The sequence below is a fragment of the Amphiura filiformis genome, unplaced genomic scaffold (genome assembly GCF_039555335.1).
Source record: "Amphiura filiformis unplaced genomic scaffold, Afil_fr2py scaffold_102, whole genome shotgun sequence".
NCBI lineage: Eukaryota > Metazoa > Echinodermata > Ophiuroidea > Amphilepidida > Amphiuridae > Amphiura > Amphiura filiformis.
Window position 1 is genome coordinate 188,583 of NW_027305566.1, and position 27,552 is coordinate 216,134.

Here is a 27,552-nt window from a genome sequence, read left to right on the forward strand (position 1 = left end):
GGTCCATTGCTCTGATGCCATCCTCGATGATATCAAAATTGCCTTGTCTCCTAATTCTTTTAAACGTAGTTATAAATATTACTTGATTTCTTTATACTCATAAATTTATTGTATTCACAATACAAATGCCATTTATCATCAAATTGTATCATTGTACTGTAAGTTAAGACAGTTACTTATACATTTCTCAATTGACGTTTTATATGTCATTGCCATTGCCAACGTCTTTGCCTGTCTGCACTAGTCCTGTCAGTCTGCCGTTTTTTCACCCCCGTCCTTGTCTGTTGTCTGTAGGCGTCTTTTTCTTTTTGTCACTGAGGGCAATCACGTCTTTCGAGCTTTGCTCTTGTGATTGTCCTACCATCGTTTTCTCGACCTTTTGTATATAATTATGATATGGAAAAATAAACTTGAACTTGAACTTGAAGTATAGTCCTTCACTGAAAAAGTTAATAATATGTTCATTCTTACATTTTCTGTTTAGCTCGCTCGTTCTTTGTTCCTTCTTTTTTTTTTCTTTATCTCGTTAAGGGGTACTACACCCATATGGTAAATTTGTGACTATTTTTGCATTTTTTCTCAAAAATAATTATACACTGGTAACAAAAGTGATGTATATTATTGGGGCAAGATATCCAATTACTACACTGAAATTTCAGTGACTCAAGACAAGCGGTTCAGTATATATTTATAGGAAACGAGGTACATCCTAGCGGTACCTTATTTCTGATCATAAATAACAAACCGCTTGTCTTGGTCACTGAAATTCCAGTGTAGTAATTGGATTCCTTGCCCCTATAATATACATAACTTTTGTTACCACTGTGTTATTAGTTTTTGAGTAAAATGCAAAAATAGACACAATTTATCGAGGGGTGTAGTACCCCCTTAAATTTCTTTCTTTCTTTCTTTCTTTCTTTCTTTCTTTCTTTCTTTCTTTCTTTTCTTTCTTTCTTTCTTTCTTTCTTTCTTTCTTTCTTTCTTTCTTTCTTTCTTTCTTTCTTTCTTTTTTTTTCTTTCTTTCTTTTTTTTTTTCTTTTTCCTTTTTTTTTTCTTTCTTTTGGCATCAAAATAATAAGAGTAAATGAGCTTAAAAGAGGAACTGTCACACCCTGATTGAATCTCACATTATATCCAAATACATCCCCGCGCTTTATCAACACACCCCTAATTAAGTCATTTCAATCGTTCCACAAGAAACGGTCATCATCCAATATTTGAGCAAGGTCTTTACAAATAGGCTCGTAGAACTTGTCTAACAGTTGTTTGGTTTCAGGTAGCATAGGTCCCTTGGCTTTTGTCCCAGGTGTTTTGTTGCTTTGTTTTTTATTACAAATTTCATCTGTTTTCTGTCTAGATAATGGTTCTGAAATTAGAAAAGAAAAACTATGTATTATTGATACGAAATCAAGCAACAAAATGTGTAGTTTTATAATGCTTACTGTTAACCTCACAATACAGAAATAGCGTTTTAATTAGGCCACCTGAACTTCGTCGACGCTTCTTCTTGTCGTTACAGTCCAACGCCCGCGCCCTTAGTGCGGTAAGGCACTGTTGATAGGGATATGCCTACAGAGGTTGCCCGGCAAAATCATACCGTAAATATGGCGGACTACTACTCATGAATATGTGAATTATTTAAGACAGTCCTTGAAAGTTTAAAGTTCCATGAATGATTTGTTGTGAGATCTTCGGGTGGGACGCGTAGATAACAGAGATCGCACATTACCGCCTCATAGCTTACCTAAATCAAGAAATTGATACATATTGGGCAGCATGTCTTTACACTTGCTGTGCCAGTCCTCCATTCTGATGAACATAACTTGGTCACGTGGAAAAGCTCTCAACCAATCAGCGACGAAGACAGAATAAGATCCTTTAAAAAGTCTCTGTAAAATTAATATAAAGACTTTCAATATTGATATACAATCGTGTATTATGCAGGTTGAGAGTGATGTCATGTGAATGCGGGGTTGTTGGTGTCGTATTTGCGTTGTTTTTGTCATGGGTAGGGGTGGGTGGGTGCTTGGGTTAGTTGATGTAATATTCGTGGTGGTTGTGTCATGGTATGAGTGGATGAGTGCTTGGGTTTGTTGTCATATTCGTGGTGGTTATGTCATGGGATGCGTGGGTGAATGCGTGGGTTTGTCGGTGTCATATTCGTGGTGGTTGTGTCATGGAATATATACGTGGCACACCGACATCGCCTGGTTAATAATTACATTGTACAGCAGAGACACTAAAATGAATACCCGGGATCGTTACATGTGAATGTGTTATGCACGATTTGATATTCAGACGATAAATCTTTGGATACCGGGGTAGAAAATGATGAATATATCCCGTAATTTTTTTATTCTAAAGAAGCCATATTTCCATGTTTGCACTTGAATATATGTGTTGAAATGATATGATAGTCGTTAGCTTGCGTATTGAGAAAGAACAGTGCGTATTGAGCTCAAAAACTGACAAAAATTCTGATTTTATATGTGCCGAACTAGAGCGCAGCGTAGGCAAGTCGTGGAGGCAGCCTAAAAGCAGATGACCTCACGGCGTATACCATGCTCACTGACCGTACAGAGGTCATTCACCAGTCTATTGTCAATAGCCTTAGTCTGATGTCCCATTATGCGTCTCAAAACCATTAAACAGGTCGGAACAAAATGGCCATGCGTGGCTGTGGATTCATCCTACCATGGCGATTTCTGCCATGAAAATATCGGGGTGATGATACTGTGCGTGGGTGGGTTCGAGGGTTTATTGGTGTCATATTCGTGGTGGTTGTATCATGGGATATATGCGTGGGTGGATGCGTGGGTTTGTTGGTGTCATATTCGTGGTGGTGATGTCATCCGATGAATGCATGGGTGGTGTGTGGGTTTGCTGGTGTCATATTCGTGGTAGTTGTGTCATGGGTACGCGTGGGTTTGTTGGTGTCATATTCGTGATGGTTGTGTCATGGGTATGCATGGGTGGGTGCGTGGGTTTGTTGGTGTCATATTCGTGGTGGTTGTGTTATGAGATATATGCGTGGGTGGGTGCGTGGGTTTGTTGGTGCACCTTTTTTTCTTCATTATAGGAAAGATATTAGATCTGCAGACAACTCAGACTTGCTCCGTGCGTAACACAAACGTCAAATCAATGTGTTACGCATGTGGACCATTGTACTTCCGGTATTTATCGGCAAACTTCCGGTATTGAATTAGGGATTCAATCATGTTTCACCGTTGTTCATCACCGATTAGCAACGATGCGTCCGCGTCGTCTGCGTGGTTTACTTCGCGAGGGCAGCTTCCGAGCTGCCCGAGCAAAGTAAACCACGCAGACGCGCCAGACGCGATCGAATCCCTTTCAACAACGAAAACAAGCTAAAGATCGTATAATTCATATGATTATTTCCGTGATTATTTCATGAGGAATGTCAGTTAATCATTGACAGTCAGCCTTACAAAAAGATCGGTGATTTCTGTTGATATACAATAAAACTGAATAAAACAGCAATCTTTATCCAATACTTCCAAAATACTGAATTCAACTTGTAAGCGTGATACGCACACAGATTCTAGACATGACGATTTATACGCGCTCACGCACAACGCGGATGTGCGCTGGCGTTCGCGTATACGCTTACTGCAAAAGTGTTGATTCATCGCGGATTAACAACGGTTGGCTCCTGTACAAAAGTATAGGAAGAGTTGTTGAACGATTTTTCACGTGCACAGTTTGTTTGAGCGTTACAAAGGTTTGCGCGAGTAGCGATTAACGAGCGTTATCGGCACAACACAAACGCAAGCAAATTAAAGTTTACCGGACGCGGACGCATGGCGAATTAATCTGGAGGTACACTGTTTCTCCATGAGCGACACGCAATTTGTGTCTTTTAAAACTCTTAAGCAAGACACAACTATGAAAGATGTAATATATTCTTTGAAGAGGAAGCATTGTTCTCATAGAAGTTCAAGCATGGATGGCTTATGTTATGATAATCGGCTTATTACATGCTGTTTGACGTAGCCAGTTTTTGTAACAGGGGGCACAAACTTGTGAATGGCACTGACAAAAACATGATATCGCCGAGTGTTCTTGTGCCAAGCATGTCATATTAGTGATCTTCCCTAAACCCCCCCCCCACCACCACCACCGCTCAGTGCCGTACCGGCCAAAAAATGGGAATGACTTTAACGGGACAAGTAGTTCATTTTGGACTGAAAACAGGCAACAGGGAAGAAACAAATCGCAGATTTCTGCCAATGGGGGACTGCCCCACGGCCCCACTGGCTACGCCATTGCGGTTTTTACTAACCATTATAGGATTCATTCCCAGCTTTCCTTTTGGACGAGGTTTTCGTGCCATATCTGCTTCGTATATTTCAGAGAAAAATTTAAATACGCATTCCTTTCTCGTTGATGTTGCTAGACATGAATCGAACGTCCTTGTAGATTCAGTGACAGAATCATGAAAAAACCCAGGTGTACAGCTACGATTATCAAAATTGTAATCTGAGTATAATCTGAAAGTTAAAAAAAAATCTAGTGACTTTGTGATTGCTAACTCTCTCCACGAAGGTGTCGACTGCAGACGACAAGTTTCACTTTTTAATAAATCTCAGAATTGAAAATGTTTATGACCATTTAGAATCAACGTGAAAAATTCATTGAAATGAGTACAAAAAAGCCTAGTATTGGTTCAGTGGTTTTTAAGAAAGCTCTTGATGTTTTGAAAAAATGGCTCAAAACTTGAACTTTATGTTGAAGTCTATGACCAGCATGCTGAGCATTAATGATGTATCACCGATGCGAACATTTTACGCATCTTATTGGTTTCTCTACCGAATGTCAATTTGTACCAAAATTCCTCCCCGCATGGTAATAGGCATATTGCATAACAATAAATACAGTTCAGAGGTTAATCCATCTCCTTTGTTATGCAATAGGCATACGCTTATTATATTGTTGGAATATCGGTACAAATCGATATCCGATAGAGAAACTCCAAAGGTGCGCCACGAAGGTGCTCGCATCGAGTATGAATTGCGCAGTAAAGGTGTGTGCATAGACTTTCAGGATTGTTTATTTAAATTGTCCATTAAGGGGGTACTACACCCCTGCCCAAATTTATGCCTATTTTTGCATCTCTCTTAAAAATTATAGCGCATTGAGGACAAGTAAGATATGTATATTATAGGGGCAAGGACTACAACTACTGCACTGTAAATTTCATTTCAGCACAGACAACAGTTGTGGGGTTACAGTCAAAAATGAAGGGAAAACCAATATTTGATCAATAAATCAATACCTACTTGCTTTGAGTTGCTGAAATTTCAGTACAGTAGTTGTAGTCCTTGCCCCTATAATATACATATCTTACTTGTCACCAATGTGCTATAATTTTTGAGAAAAATGCAAAAATAGGCATAAATTTGGCCAGGGGTGTAGTATCCCCTTAAACATTTGTTGACAATAATCCCAAAGTTCAAGAGAAAGGCCTATAGATAATAGGCAGAAAACACGACATATATCAACCTTTTTCTTCTATTATTATGCCCCCCGTACCCAAATTATAAAGTGCCGATAGTCACTTGGCTCCAAATGAAATTCCCCTCATACTCCTGCCAGCACAAAGGCATTACTACCGGTATCGTTATCGTCCCTAAAGATTTTAAGAAGATCCGGAAAAAACAAATATATTATTGGACGAGGATATGCGGCTGAGGCTTCGAATCGCTAACTCATTCGGGTCATTCTCGGCGGAATTCGAGACCCGAGCCCCCAAATAGTTGGCATTTTCTCAAAACCAACAACACAAAAGAAAAAAAACCGTCTGAGATCTCTAGCCAAAAACATACCCATTGGGGCGGTACATCCATGCGTATTTATCGTAAAAAGAGACCAAAATAAGCCACACTTTTTGTAGTTGGATCAGATGTACGCAGTACCCATGTCAATATACATTAGAATAAGCATCACAACAAGCTGGAGATCCGGTATAGTATTTGCACTGATTTCACTTCACAAAATCGAGGTGTCATATTTTTTGATGTGATAACAGAATACATATTATTGTTAAATACATGGCAGCTATTGCAGATAGGCCCTTCATGTACTAAATCCCTTGTGATATATCCTTACCTGGATGTAGGATTTCTGAACACAGCGAGTATTTTCATTTTTGGGAGAACGGCCCTAATAACATCTGCTACGACGTAACGAGGAGTTGTAAGGTTTTGACAAGCAGCAGTCAGTGTAGTTTTCCATACCACGTTGTCCCAGAAATTAGAGGGCGAACCATCACCTATGTTGAAAATGGAATAAACCGTCATCATTGTTATGGATTTTCTCAAGAAAAAGAAGAACACACCCTAGAAAGCCTCCATATGACGGTTTATTCACATAGACCTTTCCCTTCTCCTATAATGCATTATTCCACAGGGGTATGACGTAGTACACCAACCTCATATACAGTGTGGTAGGGTCATAGGGGCACGTGGGGTACGTGCCCCACCCCTAATTGATTTGAAAATTTAGAAAATCCCATAGGAAAAACTGCTTGTCCCCCAATCAGACCCGGTGGTGCCCTGCCCTAGGATGACTCGCGCTAGGCCACTGCTCATATATCGTGCAACTCAATGGTCTACCACTGTACTTAACGTGGTCAGTTATACATTTAGGGACGCAACATTAGATTCTCAGCGGGGTAGGAAGTTTAAGGAAACCTTCACCCACTACATGAACAAAAATCCCCTCCAACACTAAAAAAACTTTCCCAACCTAACTCACAGTGTATAAATGGATGAAAATTAAAAAAAAAATCCCTGAGAATCTAATGGTGCGTCACTTAGAGCAATGTAGTCTAACTGAGCTGTCCAAAAGATTGTGTTTACGTAAATTTTAATTTTAATTTAAATTTACTTTAATTAGTCCTAAATAGCGATAAAAGTCCAATTTTACTATTTAGCTAATTTTTGAAAGTAAGGGCCAAATACATGCGCTTTTAGGGTATTTTTCGTATGCTGTGACAATCAAGGCCAAAGACTTGTATTAAGTTGGAAAAGACATGTTTCATTCTTATAACCAACCAATTATTAAAGTGGGTGATGGGAAGTAGGAAAAAGGTCAAATGGGGTCAATCGGGACAGATTGGCTCATGTCAGTCAGTGGTTATAACCCTACTCTTTCGAAACTGAATATAGGTTTGGTCCTAAACGGCACCGACGGCTAATATAGTCCGCTCCGCAGGACGACACACTATCACGATTTATTTACCCAAAACCCTTGATTTTGATAATGTCGTATCTAAAAGACCCTTTAATTGCTCATTCCTCACCTTTCTAGTTTTTTTCAGGCAACTGTCAACCAGAAAGCCAAGAAAGACCTTTAATTTACATATATACAGGGTGTCCCAAAAGAAAGAGGCCCCTCATTGCGCCCTCTTTTTCGCCTATTTCTGAAAAATTGATCAAATATATTTTGGTATGAAAAGAAACCTTTAATTATTAGCTTTAATAAACTAAAACAATTATTAGTTTGTTCTTAATGTGTTATTAGTTTGTTCTGATATTGTTCTACAATAACACATACAGGGTGTCCTTGAAAGAACTGTATCGGGAACTGAATTGTTTGGGAATGTTAATGCATAACCAAGCATAACTAAATAACCGATGTGGTTGAGGAATATAATTTATACATTTTGACAATTGGCCGCTCCGTTTTTAAAATGAAACAATTTCACGAAACTACCTCATTTTCAATCCGTTCTGCGGAGTCAAATATCTCTATCATGACAATAGACGCCTCATGCGCTGATGATTCGCAGAGATTAGCACTCCGAATACAGATCATCGATTGATATTTGAATCCATATTTGAATCCATATTCTTATATATATTTCAAGAACAGTGTGGTTAATTGTCAAAATTCAAAAAGTATTAAAATGATAGCTGATTTTTCCTCAACCACGCCAGTTATTCAGCTGACATCCTCTTCATTATGACTCTAGGGTAGTCCAACTCCCTGGACAGAGGCAACGATATGCGTCTGATTCTTTGGAGGTCAGCTGGCCAGGGCAGTGTTATGACATAATGCAATTGATAAAAGAAGTGGTTGAAAGTTGTCCCAGTGCTGGAATTGCCAGAAGGCATTATAGTGTGGAGATGGGCGCAACATCCCCTGGTATTATTGAGTGAGCGCCCTCTTACGAGTCTGAGTGGCCACTGGGTCGAAGGTCAGAAGGAAAAGGGGATCTGAGATGGCCGCGTGATGGTCAGAAATAATCGTTTGATAAATAAATGAAGGAATAAAATAAAGAACTAGAAAAGGTTTATGAGCCTAGTCATGAGTCTACCTTGATCGTGTTCACCTTTGAGCTATTCCCCAGCGAGCCCTAAAAGGGATCCCCGCCACATATGGTGAGAGAATCCGTCTATTCGATCCCGGTGTCGGTGAGAGAAATGTCATAATTTTATGTCAATATCTCCGAATTCGGAAACCATAGACTCTGTACGACTACGATGTTTATAAATCACAGTAATTGTAAAATAGACTGCAGGCATGACTGAATTGAACATGTTGACATGACAGTATGCATAGGTATATAGACGGCAGGTATGGTCATGATGGTAACGTACGATTTGGTTGACTCTTGAATATTAACTTAAGACAAGTTTTAAAAGTAAACATGGAAGATCTCGCACAAGTTCTAAGGAGGGCGTTAGATACGTCCAAGTTATCAGGGTCATCATTACGGCCACACAAATTTTGCGGACTTGATGACAGTGATGTTGAATTATGGGTAGATGCGTTTAATAGATATGCCAACCATGCCCAGCTGGATGACAACAGACGCCTGTCATGTATTAAAGCACTTTTAGATGGCCCGGCAGCTGTTTGGCTTCGCTCTGTCGATGACGATAACATTTTAAATGATTATGACAGGTTCATTGAGGCTTTGCGCACAAGGTTTGCCATTACGCCGGCATCCCACTTTCAGATGAGACAACAGCTACGTGATAGAAAGCAACGACCAGGGGAAAGCGTTCAGGCGTATAGCAATGATATGGCACGCATGTGTGAACGTCTAGATGTAGCAGAGGAAGAACACCTTCACACGTTCGTTCAAGGTTTGTTGCCAAGCATCAAGGGTCATGTAATATGCATGTCGCCAATAACTCTGGAAGAGGCAAGAAATCATGCTGCCGCAAAAGCAGGCTCCCTTGATGCAGCCTCCAAGGTGGCAAGTATATCTACATGTGCTGATACCGATATCAACAGCACCCTCGTAAAAGTCTTGAGGGAAGTTCAAGAGACACTAGCTGAACTGAAAAATGACACAAAAAATTCTGGACCCGCATGTCAACTGTGTGGGGAACCAAATCATCAGGCACCACATTGCCCTACGTTACACCCCCCTCAACCATGTGCCCCTCCTCAATTCAGACCACAGTATACAAGGCCTAGACCCAACAGTACAATGCCTACAGAAAGCAACCAGTGTTTTCACTGCAGGGAATACGGACATTTCCGGAGATCATGCCCATACCGCCGCCAGGGAAACGACAGAGGCCCAGCCCCCAGGAGATATGGCATCATGATAGGGTTGGGCCTTGTATTAGTAATTCAGTAAATTCATGTGTGGAAAATGCCCCCAGTGATCCAATTAACAAAGTAAAATGTGTTAATAAAGTGTGTGAACAGAACCAAGGTACCGGTAAACTACATGTAAGTGCCAATACAGGTACATGTAGTACTAGTTCAAGAGAGTGTAAATCTCATGATTGTGACAAAAGTGGTGAATTTTTTCAACATGATGATGTTACCAGCATGCATAATGTACAACAGGGTGCTGTAGTGAATTCTGATATTGAAAATGTGTATGTTCCACCACAATATGATGCTTTGAGTAATGTAATTGCCACAGACGCATGTACAGGTAATCCTGACATTGACAATGTGTATGCTCAACCATGTAATGGTACTTGTAACCCAGGTCATCAGGAGAAAGTGGGTGCCAAAGTTAATATTACAGGTGTGGGGTCTCTCAATAATTATGTCTCACTTCAGATTCCAAATTTCAGGTTCTTTGCAATGGTTGATTGCGGCGCGGATGTTAGCTGTATCAGTCCAGAAATGCTCCGGAAACACAGCGCTTTCCAGCGATACACCAGACAGGCATCTGATATAGACTATATTGAGACGGCAACTGGAGACCGCACCCCTGTAGAAGAGATGATTTTTGTGAAAGGTACCATAAACAATCAGGTCGTGCATTGTAGATTTTATATAGTGCCAAATGTGACACCCGCATTGATTTTGGGTAAGGATTTTCTCAGATTGCACAGAGCAAGTTTGCAATTTGGGGAGGATGGGTCTATGAAAATTTCAATTCACCCAGCACGGCAAGTTGTGGCAGCGTCGACAATTACGGTACCGGCAAAATCTCAAGTCGCAATGATTGCGCGCATTAAAGGTGTTCCCTTACCCAATCAGGTAGTTGGTTTGACTTCTGGTTCACCAAATTTATTCCACTTAGGACTCCTGCCAACAAAATCATTATCTGTCAACAAACAGGGGCGAGTCCAATTTGGCTGTGCAAACTTTGGGGATGAGCCTGTGGTCATTCAGAAAGGTGCAAATCTGGGAAGATTCACATGCCTTTCTCAGGGATATAAAGTTCATGAAATTCCTGATGTCACAGAAAGTGAATGTGCAAGTTCAAGTTACCTGTCACAGTGTGCAGATAGGTCAAATTTGTCAAATGTATGTCTAAATGAATTGTCTACCCCACCTCATACACATGTAAACAAAGATGTACATGTACAGTCAGTGGAATCATGTGAGAGTATGCACAATGCCGGTACAACCAATGCATTGGGTGCCTGCGTGGCAGGTATAGACAGTTCAGCCACCAATACAAGTACTTCTGGTACAGAGCATGTCAGTACAAAAGTTAGTCACCCATCTACATGTATGGACCACACAGGTCAGTCTTCCCACATGGTCACACAGACTGTGCATGCATGTGCTCCCACTGGTCATGTGTCACAAAAGCTTGCTTTCTCTGAATCAACATTAACACATGACCAGCAACAAGTAGTAATGCAGTTGGTGGACAAGTATGAGCATGTATTTGTGGGCCCTGATAATAAATTGGGAAAATGCGATATATTGGAACACAGTATAACAATTGATCCTAAACATAAGCCCATTAGACAACGAGCATACAGGCTGGGTCCCACACAGAAACAGGCTTTAGAAAACATGATACATGATATGGAGGAACAGGACATAATTCAACACTCTACTTCCCCGTGGGCTGCCCCATGCCTTTTAGTGGCCAAACCAAACAATAAAGGATATCGATTCGTGGTGGACTTCCGGGGCATTAATCAGTTAATTGAGCTGGACGCAACGCCTCTCCCCACCACTGAGGAAGCACTAGACAGTATTGGTGTTTCTAAACCAGCCTATTTCACGACCCTTGATTTGCAAAGTGGATTTTATCAGGTAGTCTTGGACCCCCAATCTCGGCAGTATACAGCTTTCCGTTGTCATTTGGGCTTATATGAGTTTAAGCGCCTTCCCGTGGGTTTGAAAAATAGTCCCGGTACTTTTCAACGCTTAATGGAAGCAGTGCTTCATGGGTTGACTTGGAAGTACTGCCTAGTATACATGGATGATATCTGCATATTTTCGGAGGATTTTGAAACCCACATGATGAGTCACTTGGAGGCAGTATTTCAACGGTTAGCACAGGCTGGACTCAAATTGCGACCAGATAAATGTCAGTTTGCACTGCCCAGCATACACTATTTGGGACATGTTATTTGTGCAGATGGAATTTCCCCAAGTCCAGATAAAATCAGGGCAGTACGAGAATACCCACCCCCCAAAACACTCAAGGACTTGAGAGCATTTTTGGGATTGTCAGGCTACTACAGAAAGTTTGTGCAATCATATGCTAGTATTTCAGCTCCACTCTATGCCCTTACCAAGAAAGGAGCCACATTTCATTGGTCCTCAGAGTGTGAAACAGCCTTTCAAAAGCTCAAAACAGCTCTCACTTCCCCACCCCTGTTGGCATATCCAGATTTTAACAGATCATTCAAGTTGTACACAGATGCCAGTTCATTTGCGGTTGGAGGTGTTTTGGCCCAGGACACAGATGGTGTGGAACATGTGATTTGCTATGTTGGCCGATCTTTGACTGCAGCAGAAAGAAACTATGGTATCACAGAGAAGGAGTGCTTAGCCCTTGTATATGGTGTTCGTAAGCTGGATTGTTATTTGCGGTACTCATCTTTTACAGCAATTGTTGACCATTCAGCATTGCAATGGTTATTTTCATTGAAGGAGCCAACAGGTAAATTTGCACGCTGGGTGACCCGCCTGCAGGCATATTCAATGACTATTGTGCACAGACCAGGAAAATCACATTCCAATGCTGATGGAGTCAGTCGCAGAGCATACCCTGACCCTCCTCCATCTCATACCATGGATGATGATGAGTTTTTCTCCTTGGTTGGTCCGGATTATGAGTTTGGTCAAGCCACACCTCCCAAGGGTGATGTGTGTGTTCTTAGAACTACCCCAAAGTTGCCCCCCTCTCCACACCCCAAATTGCAGGACCAGGCCCATGATTTGTCACCCTCGGCAGCAGAGTTATTCCAGTTACACAATTTAGCTACACAGCAGCAACAGGACTTGAATTATTCCAATCTCATTGAGTTTTTGAGAACTGGAACTCTTCCTCCAAGTAGTGATTCTAAGGGGTCACAGCATCTTGTGCACATAGCCAATGAGTTTTTCCTCCATGATGGTGTGTTGTATCATGTGTGGGTAAAATCAGGTCGTGGACACAGTGTAGACCGCAGTCATGTTCTGATTGCAGTTCCCAAGTCATTAGTCAAGTTAGTGTTGCAAGAGTGTCATGATTCCCCATTGTCAGGTGGTCATCTAGGAATTTCACGTACCATGGACAAAGTTCGTATGAAGTTTTATTGGCCTGGTATGCACTCTGACATAGTCAACTGGGTTAAATCTTGTGTCCCGTGCAACCAGCGTAAAGCCCCAGCCATGAAAGTACATGCTCGGGTCATCCCCATGCCTGTCCCATCCATGCCATTTGAGAGAGTCAGTACCGACATCCTTGGCCCCTTACCCCAGTGTGCAGTTACAGGCAACAAATATGTTTTAGTATTTGTTGATTATTTTTCCAAGTACATTGAGTTGGTACCACTCCCAGATATCAGAGCAGTTACTGTAGCAAAGGCTTTTCTCAGCGAAATTGTATGTAGACACGGTGCCCCCCAGTATTTGCATTCAGATAGAGGTAGTAATTATCTATCCCACATTGTGAGAACCACATGTCAGCTTATGCAAACTAAAAAGACGCAAACCGTCGCATATCACCCACAATGTAACGGCCAAAGTGAGCGGTGTATGAGCTACATTTTAGCGTCTCTTGCAAAGCAACTTGAAGGTTTTCACACTCAATGGGATCAATATCTGCCATTTACTCAATTTGTGTATAACACATCCCCGTCATTGGACATTACAGAATATACCCCTGCTTTTCTGGTATATGGCAGGCATCCTCGTACCCCATTTGATCATGTTACCCCATTTCCCCAGAGTTGTCCAAAGTCTGCCCAACATTTTGTGAGTGAACTTATTCCTCTATTAGAGGCTGCCAGGGCGGAAGCAGAACAGACATTAAAAGATCGCAAACTTCTCATGCAAAAGCAATGTGCGAGTAAAGCCCATAATGATACATTTCATGTTGGAGACACTGTATACTTGCACTCCCCGGTACTAGGTCAAGATCAGTCCAAAAAGTTGGCCAGTACATGGCATGGACCATATTATGTAATTCAAAAGGTGTCAAATGTACATGTAAGATTGCGTTCTGTTCACACAAGTCAGTTGTATCCACATAAAATACATGTTAACAGGCTTAAACATGCTATGGGTAGAAAATCATTTTCCCAAGAAGAAACCCCCGCAGAGGCACAACAGGCCACAGAGGAACTGCAAAGTACGCAAAACAAAGAGGAAAATGTTCCCTCAACAGCTAAGACAACTGTACAGGTGTCAGGCAGCAATCAAGTCATACCGTCAAGTCAAAGTGAAGCCAATCACAAATCAACACAGCCAATGGCTGTAGTGGACAATGCACAAAATGGACAAACTATTGCCACTCAAAGCCAAAAAGCTAGTCAACATGATTCAGAGAAATTCTATGAAATAGAGAAAATACTCTATAAGCGGCAAGTGAGAGGAAAATGGCTCTATCGTGTAAAATGGGTATCATTCCCAGGGAATTGCAACTCCTATGTGTCATTTGACGAACTCAATCCAGAATGTCAAAGACTTGTAGAACAGACTCATGATGTCATTCCTACTTACAAAAACAAAGGGAAAAAGTGAATAATATCTATTCCCATATTGTCAGTTACAAATATTTGTGCATGAATGCCTAATGCTGCTGAAGTTGAAGTTATCAACAAATTTGCAGCATGTGTTTATTTCATAGTGTTGCAAAATTGAGTATGAAAGACATAGGAGCCTAGAATTTGTTTTGTTTCCTAATTAATGCCATGTGTAAACAAAGGATAACTTGTGCATTTTGACAAAAACAACAAATTGAACTCTCCATAAGGCTCCAAGACTGTAAAAATTACTTTATTTTGATGCGCTATATAAACTATTGTGTCTTTGTTTACATTTGTAGGATTAAAGCGGTAGACATTCGCTATATAAACTGTCGGTTTTTTTTACATTAGGATTCAAGCGGTGGACATTCGCTATATAAACTGTCTGTCACATATAAAAGTTACATGTTTTACCTGCTCTTGACAGTACAATGTAATTCAGGAGCAACATCTTATTGATAGTGTATTGATGTGCACTGTGCACACAGGTATGCATATAAATTGATGAGGGTGCATATCTCTTTTGAACTGATTCTCCTTAAGTCTTAATTGATGAAATTGTGCCTTTGCAAACTGTTGTGCCCCAAATGTGTAGCCGGTATAATTATGAGCACATCTGGCATTGTAAAGTTGATTGGTTTATGAAGACACAAAAGTTTTCATTATTTAAAAAAAAAATCAGAGAAGCCCCATACCATATAATCTGCTGGACTTTCTTTGTCAGTCATTTTTTTTCTGACTGGAGCAAAATGAGCATTGGGCACTTTCTTTAACTTTTGCATTGACAGTGACAAAGGGTTTCTGCATAAATCTATGTTTGTTATTTTTTATCTGCCAAGATGTGCACAGCCTATTCTGTTATTGTGGTGTGATAAATTTGTGTGACTGTTTATGACCAAAATGATTGCGGCATGTATTCACCTATACTAGATTAGGGAACATGGTAGGTAATCTGTGTCAATGAACATGGGTATGTACACTGTACTGTATTTTTATTGCTAATGTTTTACTTCATGTTTTATGATAAGTGGAAAAATGATGTCAAGAGATGAACCATTCAAGTTTAAAATGAGATATTGTTATTATACTAAATACTTTGCCATGTTTTTTGCCTTTTGGGAGGTATGGTTGTTCAACTGTGAAAATTACCAAAATATTTTCCATGACAATTTATTCCAAATGTTTTGACTGTATGCAGTTCACACTTAGTGAACTCACAGTGATACTCTGTATGATGCCACCAACAAATGGGTGACCACAGTGCTTATTTTTTTCACATGTGTATAGAATGAACTTGCTTTTTTTTCAAACTTGTATGTAGTGATAGGTATTCACTCACTAACTTGAAGGCTACTAGTTTTCAGGTAACGAAATACCGCTGCTCCCTGGGCTAGCTTCCTTTGCAGAGTCAGGAAGGGCGTGTTGTTCTTATGTATGTTATTGCCACAGAAAAGTTTGACGAGAATGTTTTATAATAGTTTTGTTTATATATTCATACACAACAGAATTATGTGCATGATTTGAGAGCAATTAGCACCACATACACAGTTCAGTCAGTCAGTTCCATGATAAAAACAAAACTGTGTTGCCACTCACTGTACATGTATTTATGTGCCTGGAGAAATTGTTCCCATGGTGATTATTTTATTGCATAGCAATTAGTATTTTATAAAATTGTATAAGAAACAATGGCAAAACCAATTGCATTTTTTTTTCATATGAAGTCAAGATGGTAACCTCAATTTTATATTTTGATCAGAACATTCAGGCTATACATGTCACATATTTTTCCTTTGGATATAGGAGAAAAACATTTTCAATTACATGTACATTTTGATTTACATGTACATTTTCTTTGGTGGAAAGACAGCACCTTGCTTATTACATTATTAGTTGCACACAATCTCCAGTATGCTTACATGTATGTGTGAATTGCACATGAAGATTATCTTGTCTGAACATTGTACATATAGCTGAATCAAAACAATTCAGCATGGTCAAATGTAAAACTTTTGTTTCTCTTTAAATGTGTGTTCATTTTAATTAGAAAGATGCACGGTTTAAACAGCCTGTGTGTCATAGTTAGTACAAACCAAGGTTGAGACAGACAGTATTACACCACTTTAAAATGTTGATATTTTGCAAATATGTGAGTATTGAGGATAAAGTGTACTGAGTTCACTTCTTCAGTAGTTGTTGCATTTCACAAATAATATACCCTGTGCTCACTGAATCCCTGTATACAAAGTAGGCAAGTCTTTACTACATGTATTCACCTGTCATGAGGATAGGGAGCTTTTGGTTGAGATATTTTGCTGATGAATAGGGATGTGTTACAGGCTTTAATGAGATTTCACTTTGGCTAGGTATTTCTCTCATATAAAATTGAGGAGCCTACATCTATTCAATTGTCTAAACTGCCTTGCAGCAACAGAAAGGTAAAAAGGTATTTCAGATTAGTTAGTAATTTGGTATGATGTAAATGAGTGAAAGGTTTACATGATCAATATATGTATTACATGCAAGAACCATTTATAGCCAGCATGTACTAAACTATTTTATTTTCCTGTATGTTGATTACTCTGTAGAGTTGACCACAGTAGCTGTATGATGTCACAGAATAGTGACCACAGTAGAACTTGTTTTTCTGTACAATATTCTCATACTGTATGCTGTAACTTTTGTCACAAACAAAGGGAGAATACAAATGTACTGCTTTTGTATGAGTAAATCAGGTTTCAAGTTGTGAAGCGCTGTTAGCCTGCCCCCTGGGCTACTTGTAACAATTCAGGAAGTGGTATTTTGTGAGTTAGTGTTTTTGCATTTTTTCCATTACCAAAATAGTTCATTGTGATAATTCCTAATTGGGAGGGCGCTGCTACATTTTGGCATTGGTTCTTTATATATTTCTCCACTGTTGTTTAGGAATGTTCTTTTTGCATCTGTACATGTATGTGCATGGTTCATGGGATTAGCTACCCCACCTGAGGCATGTACATGGTGTGCAGATGGTAGTGTTCTGCAGACACTCGCGAGGCTGCTGTGCACTACTGTGGGTTTCCACAAGATACCACTCATTTCAATCCATTGCATATATGCTTGTATGTCAATACACATAGTAGTAGTATGTTGTTTTTGCCTGTTCAAACTTATCAAAATAAATAATTATGTGTTGGTATTTTTTTCATTGACATGACGCTCGGTGGCACTCGCTTGGCGAGCGGGGGGGATATGTGGAGATGGGCGCAACATCCCCTGGTATTATTGAGCGAGCGCCCTCTTACGAGTCTGAGTGGCCACTGGGTCGAAGGTCAGAAGGAAAAGGGGATCTGAGATGGCCGCGTGATGGTCAGAAATAATCGTTTGATAAATAAATGAAGGAATAAAATAAAGAACTAGAAAAGGTTTATGAGCCTAGTCATGAGTCTACCTTGATCGTGTTCACCTTTGAGCTATTCCCCAGCGAGCCCTAAAAGGGATCCCCGCCACAATAGTTTGTGACCCAAGTCCAGCTGGTTATGATGACAGGTTGACCAGTGTGTTTTTAAGACTGACATTCATGCCCATGGCAATTGCCATGGCAACTAGCTGTCAAAGCTGAACAAGGCTGAAAAAAGGCATGCCTTCCAAAAGTTTTTAAGGATATGTACACGAAATGAGGTATTTTGTTTGTTTTTTAGTCACATTATACATGTTGATAGTCACATAAAGCATTATTTTAATGTTCCGATAGGGTGTTCATTCTTTTTCGGGGAGTGGGGATGTTAACATAAACATACCTGCTATAAGCTTCTTAGCTTTGTTGGAGTCTCTGGCTTCGCTTATTGCTTTTCCAAGTTTGTTATATTGGTTTGCGAACCACAATAGCGGAAACGGATTATCTAAAGCTTTATCGCGACCTGGCAAGAAAAGATAAGACAAGACAAGACAAGTTAGATAAGACTAGATAAGATAAGATAAGATAAGATAAGATAAGATAAGATAAGATAAGATAAGATAAGATAAGATAAGATAAGATAAGATAAGATAAGATAAGATAAGATAAGACAAGATAAGATAAGAAGATATAAGACGAGATGAGATTATGGTAAGATAAAATAATCCAAGACAAAATAAGTCATATAGGTTGAGATAAGATAAGATGAGATAAGATAAAATGAGATAAGATAAGATGAGATAAGATAAGTTGAAATGAGATAAGATAAGATAAGAGGAGATAAGACAAGATAAGGGGCTGTTCAATAATTATGAGCCCTGAGGGAGGATAGATTTTTTTTCAACAGACTGGGTGTGTGGGCAAGCAATATTTAGCAGGCCGAGAGGGGAAGTGGCAAGCAATTTTACACATATTTTACATGGCACCTTTTAAATAACGGCTTGAGAAAACACTACAATCAAATATGCAAACATCCCCCCTCCCCAAGTTTAATGCTTCCGCCGCTACCGACTATTATGTATCTATAGTTTTAGCTATAGTTTTGTTTAGTTTTTGCCGGTTTGAATGTTTTGACACTTTGCCTTTAGCAAAAACAGGTTTATGCCAGCAAAAATGGTAGGCATGATTTCTCTTTTGTGACAACAGCGTTGATGTCAAATTCAGAATGTAAAAGTGCACTCCAATTTCGTACTATTCGGGTTTTTTTAAAAGAATCTCTACTCATTCATGTCATTTATTTTTGATCCCGTAACTATTTATTTTGATGAGATATACTGTTCATTTTGTGGTTATTATCACTTTGAACCAACAATCGTATCAAAATCAAGAGTTTCCGTTTTTAGTTTAACAAAGAACTATTCATATTGACAAGATATCCAGCTCAGTATTTGACAAGATTATCCATTTTATCTCGACAAGATTCTGCCCCTCTGACAACAGCGCTGACGTCATGATTTTCCCACAATTCATTGCAACATAGTATTAAGAAATACATAAGACTTTAGAATCATCGTCCTGGACAGTTATTCTTATTTTTAGCAGGTGCGAGGCTTACATTTTCAGACAATGAAGCTGGAGTGCTAAGGAACATGTTTGGATTTTTTTTATATCATGTGTCTGAATAAATATATGGCGGAATTTGTATTGATTACATTACACACCATTATTTTAACGATAAATATTTCAAATTGACGTATGATTTTAGAATGTCGACACATACAATTTGGTCCTTAGCACTCCAGCTTCATTGTCTGACAATGTAAGCCTCGCACCTGCTAAGGTAAAATGTCCAGGACGATGATTCTAAAATATTACGTATTTCTTTGTAATGTTGCAATGAATTGTGGAAAATCATGACGTAAGTACGTATACAAGTACGTATACGTACTAGTACGCCTTTATCTAGACTGGACAACACACACTATTCAAATTTGATAAGTTGGTAATTTTTGACAAGAATCTATTAAATTCTATAATAATTGACAAGATTGCCGTTTTAAATGACCAGGCAATCTTATCAAATTTGATGAGTTTCTTGTCATTTTGAATATCCGAGTCCTTTTGAAGAGAAATATGTTATGTCCCCAACTGAATAGTTCCCTTATCAAATTTGACAAGTTTCTATTCAAAAATGAGTAGATAGTTTAGAGTGTTACAGTAGGCTTATATCTTACCTACTCTGTATCGAGACCACCATCTGGGTTCCTTGCCAGTAACAACTATATCTGGGTGAGCAACGATTTTATTCCATACATCTGTTGTCCCGCATTTACCAACCCCAGTCAACGTAAAGCTTGGTAAACAAGTTAATTTGTCCTTTACTTTCCAGCAAGGACTTCTCAAACCATCTAAAAATTTCGTTGGCATATGGTCAAATACCTGTTGAAAATTCCCGGGGGGCACTCAACTTTGGAAGTGACGGTATGTGCCTGTCAATAGGCCCCCTCTTTTGAAGTCGACTATACCCGATGACCCCCTTTTTTTCAAAGTCATACCCGATGACCCCCCTTTTTTTAGTTGCGGCTACCCAAGGACCCCCTTTTTTTGGTTGCGGCTACCCAATGACCCCCTTTTTTCTCGATTTTCATCATCAAAATGCAACAAAATAATGCCGAAACTTTCAAATTTTGCTCCATTTTTTCAAAATTTTATGCCCGATGACCTTTTTTTTGAAATCTTATACTCAATGACCCCCTTTTTTCAAAATATGTTACCCAAAGACCCCTTTTTTTATTTTGTTTGTACCCAATGACCCCCTTTTTTTAAAATAACGCTTTGTTACCGATAGGCCCCTACTTCGCGACACCGGTAGGCACATACCCGTCACTTCTAAAGTTGAGTGCCCCCCCCCCCGGGGTGAAAATTATAAGATTGGTTTGTCATACCAGTTAAAATCCATACACTCCCTCCCCCTGGAAGAATCCATACACTCCCTCCCCCTGGAAGATATGACCTTACTCTTGCAGACAGGGGGCATTAGCGCCTATCCGGCTTGAAATGTGGGGGTGGGACACCCGGGCAAAATTGTTAAAAGTGACTGAAAAGAACAAAAAATGGGTCATGTTCCCGAAAGGTGGGTGCGGGATTGACGCCCATGACAGGGGGTACGGGGTTACCTCAATTGGTGACTCCATTTGAAATAATTTACCCCTGTGTGGGAGATTAAGGCCATATCTTCTATAGGAGGTGTATGGATTTCAACTGGAATAGCCCAAATCAGGCTAAATCTGCCATGTTCTTGAAAATGAGATCCGCAGAAGGCAATTATTATGGGTCGCCAGTAGGCTCAAAACACGCCTAGATTATGCACCTGAACCTTGGACATTCAAGATAGGCCTATCTCATGCAGGATGCATGGACATCCAGGGTTAGACATGATAATCTTGGGCATGTTTTGTGGTCCACTCAAAACAAGTTAATACGCTTTAGATAAGATTATTGGATATTGAATGTTTGTGATTTCTGGCCCTGTCATTCGACGATTTAAGTTCTTATACTCCCCCGGGGCACTTGTATTTCAAGTTGTATATCACCCGCGTATCAAGATCTTTAGAAAATCCTGAAGCAAGTATATTTCATCAGTGTAAAATTTTTGTCGGCATCTTTGTGCCACATTTATCTACCCTTTTTGAATAAGATTTGTACCCGGGCATTTGTACGATTAAGAGGTGGGGTACGAACGTTTGGACAGTGTTTTTTGTGGGACATGAGAGCACATACCAATGTATTCCTTTCATCATAAGAATTTAGAAAAAAGTATATAGTTTGACCTATCTCTGGTATACATTTCTTGAGTTATGGGGAAAAGGTCAAATGTCAAAATTTTGATTCCACAGGGGGACAAACATTGAAAAATGCCCTGATTTTGATTAAAAAAATGGTTTCATATTGCTCCGCTTGCAGAAGCATTAAAACAAGAATAGTTTGCCATATCTCAGGTGGTTTGTTACCTTGGTAACATGGCAAAAAAGATCGAATTCCATTGAGCCCTGTTGACTTTGACCTATTTTGTGATGTTACCTATTTAACAAAACATCCAAAACAATTCACCTTATTTTGATTTATTGCTGCCAAAGGAACAATTTGAGACCAGTTAGATTAAAATTGGAGCATATTTCCATTGTAAACGACTGTTGACCCCAAAATTTTACCTTTGACCTTTTCACCCATGCATAAGCGGCCATTTTGGATTTATACAAATTAGGCACAGTTCCACTACTTGGAATTTTGGGGACTTTTGATATTTTCTTTAATATACTTTTCTTAAATGAATGGTGATTAAATCATTTCTGTTACAATTAGTGATGGCTTAAGCCCTGATTTTCCTTAATTTAATTGGCCTAATATACAAATTGAAACACAATGGCCCCGACCCCGGGATGTATACTTACTTCAGGAGCTACTCTGTACAATTCTTCAGGAATATTATCCCTTGCAATATTATCCATTTCGATTCTTGCTGGACATTGTTCTTGGATTGTTGTCGAATCATTTCCGCACCAAATGCGTCTGTTTCTGACGGGTGACGGCGCGTGGGGTGACACACTGTATTCATAACCAATGCTAAAATATGCAAGGCTAGCAAGTATTGAAATTACGACCAATACGAGTCCGTATTTAAAGTTGTCCTGGAATGAAAAAAAAAATGATATCGTATCAGCATATTTACCATATTTATTTTACCATATTTGGGGAAAAAACCGTGTGTTGTTCGGAAGATGCTTACTTTTATAGACACCATTCTATTGCTACTTAGGTAATTTTTGCGCTCAAATTTTAGTAATACACTTTTAATGACTAAAAATCATCAAAGATGTAACAATCTCTAACAGTAAATTTGTTTATGAAAAACAAAACAACAACAATTACAAAAAACAGCATGTATTTGATTATATTATGACATCCTGTTAAACTCATTAAAATAAATAATGTCATTACCTTGCAATTACGGTGGACTTGAGCATTTTATGCGCTTCAAATGAAAAGACTTAAAAGTACCTTTTGCGCTCAAATTGAGGTCATTACAAAAAGTGAGCCCCCATATTCACATATGTTGGGGAAACAGGTAGACAGTTTGGAACTAGAATGAAAGAACATCAGAAAGAAGCAGATAAAATCAGTCAAAGGACATGCACCAGAGCCGCCCGGTTATCATCGGTTTCAGAACAACACAAGTCTGCCATTTCAGATCACGTTGCAGGACACAATCACATCATAGACTGGGAGGGGGTCAAAATTATTCATCGGGAAAGTGATAAGTTTCCAAGACGGATAAGAAAATCAATCTGGATCAGGAGGTGCAACGAGCAAGCTATGAACAATGAGGAGGGCGCAGCTTATTTTCTCAGTCATGCATACAACCAGCTTATCCAGGAAAAATCAACGGGCAACACTACAGCTAAGACAGCAAGTGCTAGTACTGGATACAGCTCAGTCAAGAAGAAGCAACCAGCCAGTAAGGTTGCGAAACGTCACTACTAATTGTGAGTACCTGGATTTGATAAGAGAACATTTCTCTCTAGATGATGGACGTACTGTATACTATTCTGGCTCAGATAGACTAAAGAGGAATGGAGTAGGTTTTATTCTATCAAGAGAAACAGTAAAATGTGTCCTCGGCTACAATCGAATCAGTGACAGCCTGATAACCATCTGTATCCAAGCAAGACCTGTCAACATCTCAGTAGTTCAGGTATATGCCCCAAACTCGACAGCAGATGATGAGACAATTGATTCATTCTTCCATGAACTCCAAGAAACCATCAACAAAATTCCTAATAGAGACATTACCATCATCATGGGGGATTTCAATGCCAAAGTTCGAAATTACCTGGTTAACAATGATGCCGTTGAAAGTTTGGAATGGGCAAAGCTAATGAGAGAGGGGAAAGACTAGCTGATTTCTGCAATGAAAATGAGCTGATCGTAACAAATACGCTATTTCAACATCATCCTAGACGGCTTAACACCTGGATATCTCCAGATGGGAGGACCAGAATTCAGATAGATTACATCTTAATTAAACGAAAATGGAGGTCGAATGTGAAGGTAGCAAAAACATACCCTGGAGCAGATTGTGGCTCAGATCACCAGCTTCTGGTTGCTAAATTCGATCAAAGCTGAAGTCAGTCAAACTGGACACTCCTCCACGTAGATATGATGTTAATCGTATTAATGAACAGTACAGAGTGGAAGTCAGGAACTCTTTTCAGATACTCCTCGAACAGGAAGAAGAGTGGACACCTAATGAATTATGGGAACAAACAGCAGCGCAGCAGCTACAGCAGCGCAGAACAACTTGCCAAAACCAAAGAAAACCCGAGGATACGAGGAAGTGGGTACAATGGCAGACGAAAGACGACAGGTGAAAGCAAGAGGCATACAAACGGAGAAGAACTAAAGGTAGTATAAAGAACTGCTTAGGACACTCTATGACGATCAGGAATCAATTGTTAGAACAACATGTGGTGACAGTACCTAGTTCAAAATCGGGCAAGGGGTGAGACAAGGATGCATTATGTCTCCTCATCTGTTTAATGCATATGCAGAGTATATCATGTGACTGGCCCTTGAGAGTTGCAGCATTGGAATATCTGTCGGAGGCAGAACCATCAACAACTTACGGTATGCGGACGACACTACCCTACTAACAGACAGTGCTTGTGAACTTGAGGAGCTGATTGAAAAAGTAAGAACGGAGAGTGAAAGGTTTGGCCTTTTTTTAAATGTAAGCAAAACTAAGGTGATGGTCAACAACCAACAAGAAGAGAACACCACTATTCATGCACGAAACCAAGCAATTGAGGCTATCGTACAGTTCAACTTCCTTGGATCCATGATTTCAAATCAAGGCGGATACACAATGCACAAGTTATGAAATGACATCAGCAAGTCAACAAAGATTAGACTTGTCTCCACTTTGATTTTCCCGATCGCAACATATGCATGTAAAACGTGGGTGTTCAATGCGGCAGATCAGAGAAGGATTGAAGCGTTTGAGAGGTGGTGCTGGAGAAAACTTCTATGCATCCCATGGACCGCCAAAAGGACGAATGAGAGTGTTCGACATGAAATAGGAGAGATATTCTCAATCGTCAACTCGGTGATGAATCAGAAGCTACAGTATATTGAACATGTTGCCAGGCGAGAAGGAATCAATCTAGAGAAAGTGATAATGTTCGGAAAAGTTAAGGGGAAAAGAAGCAGATGAAGACAGAGACTCAGGTGGATAGATGGGATTGTTTCGGTAACCAAAATGTCAATTTACAGCTGTTACACCAAAGCATAAGATGGACATGAGTGGAGAAACTTCATCAGAAAGGTCACGAACACTCAGATATAGGGTCAACAAGCTATAAGTTCCCACTAATATTTTTAAAAGAAGTCCAAAAATATTTTACTAAATGTAAAAATGTAAAAAGGTATGTATAGCCCTATTTGTTTTACACATGTGGACCAATTTATAGCGTCTCACGTCATTGCTTTCAGTCACAATGGAGGCCTTTTTAAAAGTTGCACCTGAGTCCATAGCAGTCAGGGTTTCTTTAACAAACACATGAATAGACCTGGCCTACTGTATTGTTTGAGAGTTGATTCCTATGGACTCAGATGCAACTTTTAACAATGTTTAAATTTGGTCCATATGTGTAAAATATATAAGGCTACCAATACCTTTTTACACGTTTGGATTTCGTCAAATATTTTTTGAGTTATTTTCAAAAGTATTTAGGGGGAACTTATAAGTTATGGACCCTATATGAGTAGATCGACGACGACGACTTCTCATAAGTCATGTACTTCACTGCAATTAAGAACCCGACACATATAAGGAAAGTAATTTAATAATTATAATTCCACTTACTTTTATTGACACCATAATACACACATTGTTTTGAAGTACATCTTTGTGACCCACCCAAAACAACAGAGCTCTTCTGTGATGCCCGAGTTACCCTGCCGATGCCCTATGCTGCTGGTGGCATCATACACGTACCTGTAATTATACATAAATTTATAAAAGCTACAGGCCGGGTCAAAACCGATAAATCGGCAGGAGTTGGAATTTAAAAATCGGCAAAAATAAAGTATCTCTAAACTACTCCTTTTTATACATAAATCAAAGGCAGTCCTTCTAAGTTTCATTCTGGAAAATATGACGATCAAATCTTGTAAACTTTTATTTTTACATCAATTTCAGTAATGTCCGTGTGTTTTCTATGGGAAACTTACGTTACTAAGGGAAACGTATGTTACCATTAGATTGAAAGGAGCAATGCAAGCTCTTTTGTTGACAATGCAAAAACTAATTGTTTTGACATAAAAATACAAAGTGTCGCCTTTTAGTTCAAAATGAAACTTTTGTTAAAGGGTAATTGATTGCCTCAAAATGGCATTTAAATTTTCGCTGCTTTGTATCATTCAGTATATATAGAGTGTTACTTCAAACTGTTCTAACTGAATGCACGTCTAGCTGGTTAAGAAAAGCAACATTAAATATCAAAAATATCGACACAGTGTTTTTACTATAAATCCCTCAAACAACCTGCCGTGGTTTATAAAAGGAATTAATGCGCGAGATTAAAAAACATTAACATTTGTCTGAGTGTAGTCTGGTTGTTTGATTATACAAAAAAAAATAACAATGGAAGTTGTCGGTTTTGACCCAGCGGCGACCAACGCTCATCAAGCCTAATATTATTGATGTCTGCTGGATTTAGTTTTCCCTCAATAATAGGGATGTCAACCTTGAGCACTTTGGATACAGAAATGTCAGCCTGATATCATTTTAAAGAAAATTCATTTTCGGACAGCTAAACATCATCCGATAAAAAAGATGGTCAAGAATGGAACACCGTCGGCATCGACAACAATGTAAACACGTAAAATTGATGACAAGACAATTATTTCTAATAAACCCTCTAAATGCCACAGTGTTTGTGTTCGAGGAAAAACAAAAGAAGCACATTGCGTCAATATCGCGTCAATATTTTGGAAATATAGCTTTCCAATCGCCAAGTTGGCGTAAAAGTGGGCAACCAGCATATTTCGGTTAAATTGTGTAGTCCAATACTGAACTCAAATCTGTTTTCTGACAAGCAGTATTTTAAGACCGTGACCCTCACCCCACCCCCCATGACCTACAGAACCGTATAGGGAAAATTAATTTTATTTCAATAACACTTTCAAACATGCTAAATTACTCGTCTGGAACCATTGAACCCACCAATACATAGTTTAATATGTAGGTCCTATAAAAGCACTCACGGATATTATATAGCTCTACTATTAAAGAGTGTTTAATTAGTCACTTAAAGTTTAGCTTGTCACTAGTGCCTTTGAAATTACACCGATTACTGTGGAAAACACAAATTCAGTCAGCAACTTCAACGGGCTTCAATTTCAAGCCGATTGCACTGTAAAAGTTGCAATGGCGACTTGTGATATACATGGTAAACACCCGGTTGATCTGACTATAACTTCAGAATGTTTAGAAGGTTCCGAGTTAAAATCCATTTTCTCGGATCTCTTTGGAATGCATTAAAACCCTTTTAATATCCGTTATTTGAAAAACATGATTTCCAAAATAATCCCCAATATTTTACTTACTTTTTCTGGAAAGTTGTATTTCCAACATGTCAAGTTCAACCGTACGGTATATGCACAATGTACATGTCATCAAAATGGAACGTG

At 39.3% G+C, this 27,552-nt stretch overlaps 1 protein-coding gene across 1 annotated transcript; it reads right to left on the reverse strand.

The window, feature by feature from the left end:
• Positions 1–1,071: 1,071 nt before the first annotated feature.
• LOC140144954 (carbohydrate sulfotransferase 15-like) lies at positions 1,072–27,552 on the reverse strand. The gene is made up of 9 exons (XM_072166751.1): positions 27,469–27,552; positions 25,724–25,855; positions 22,254–22,490; positions 20,037–20,241; positions 18,206–18,325; positions 6,130–6,292; positions 4,304–4,511; positions 1,745–1,889; positions 1,072–1,366 (listed from the first exon to the last, which is right to left on the reverse strand). The coding sequence occupies exons 2-9, from the start codon at positions 25,736–25,738 to the stop codon at positions 1,182–1,184; spliced, it is 1,278 nt and encodes a 425-aa protein (XP_072022852.1). The 5' UTR covers positions 25,739–25,855; positions 27,469–27,552; the 3' UTR covers positions 1,072–1,181.

What these genes read in the sequence shown, in the direction of transcription:
- LOC140144954 (XM_072166751.1), bottom strand. An exon ending in AGCTAAGAAGCTTATAGCAG is followed by an intron (nt 6,293 to 18,205) that starts GTATGTTTATGT and finishes TTTTCAACATAG; the next exon opens with GTGATGGTTCGCCCTCTAAT. An exon ending in TGGGAATGAATCCTATAATG is followed by an intron (nt 1,890 to 4,303) that starts GTTAGTAAAAAC and finishes TTAATTTTACAG; the next exon opens with AGACTTTTTAAAGGATCTTA.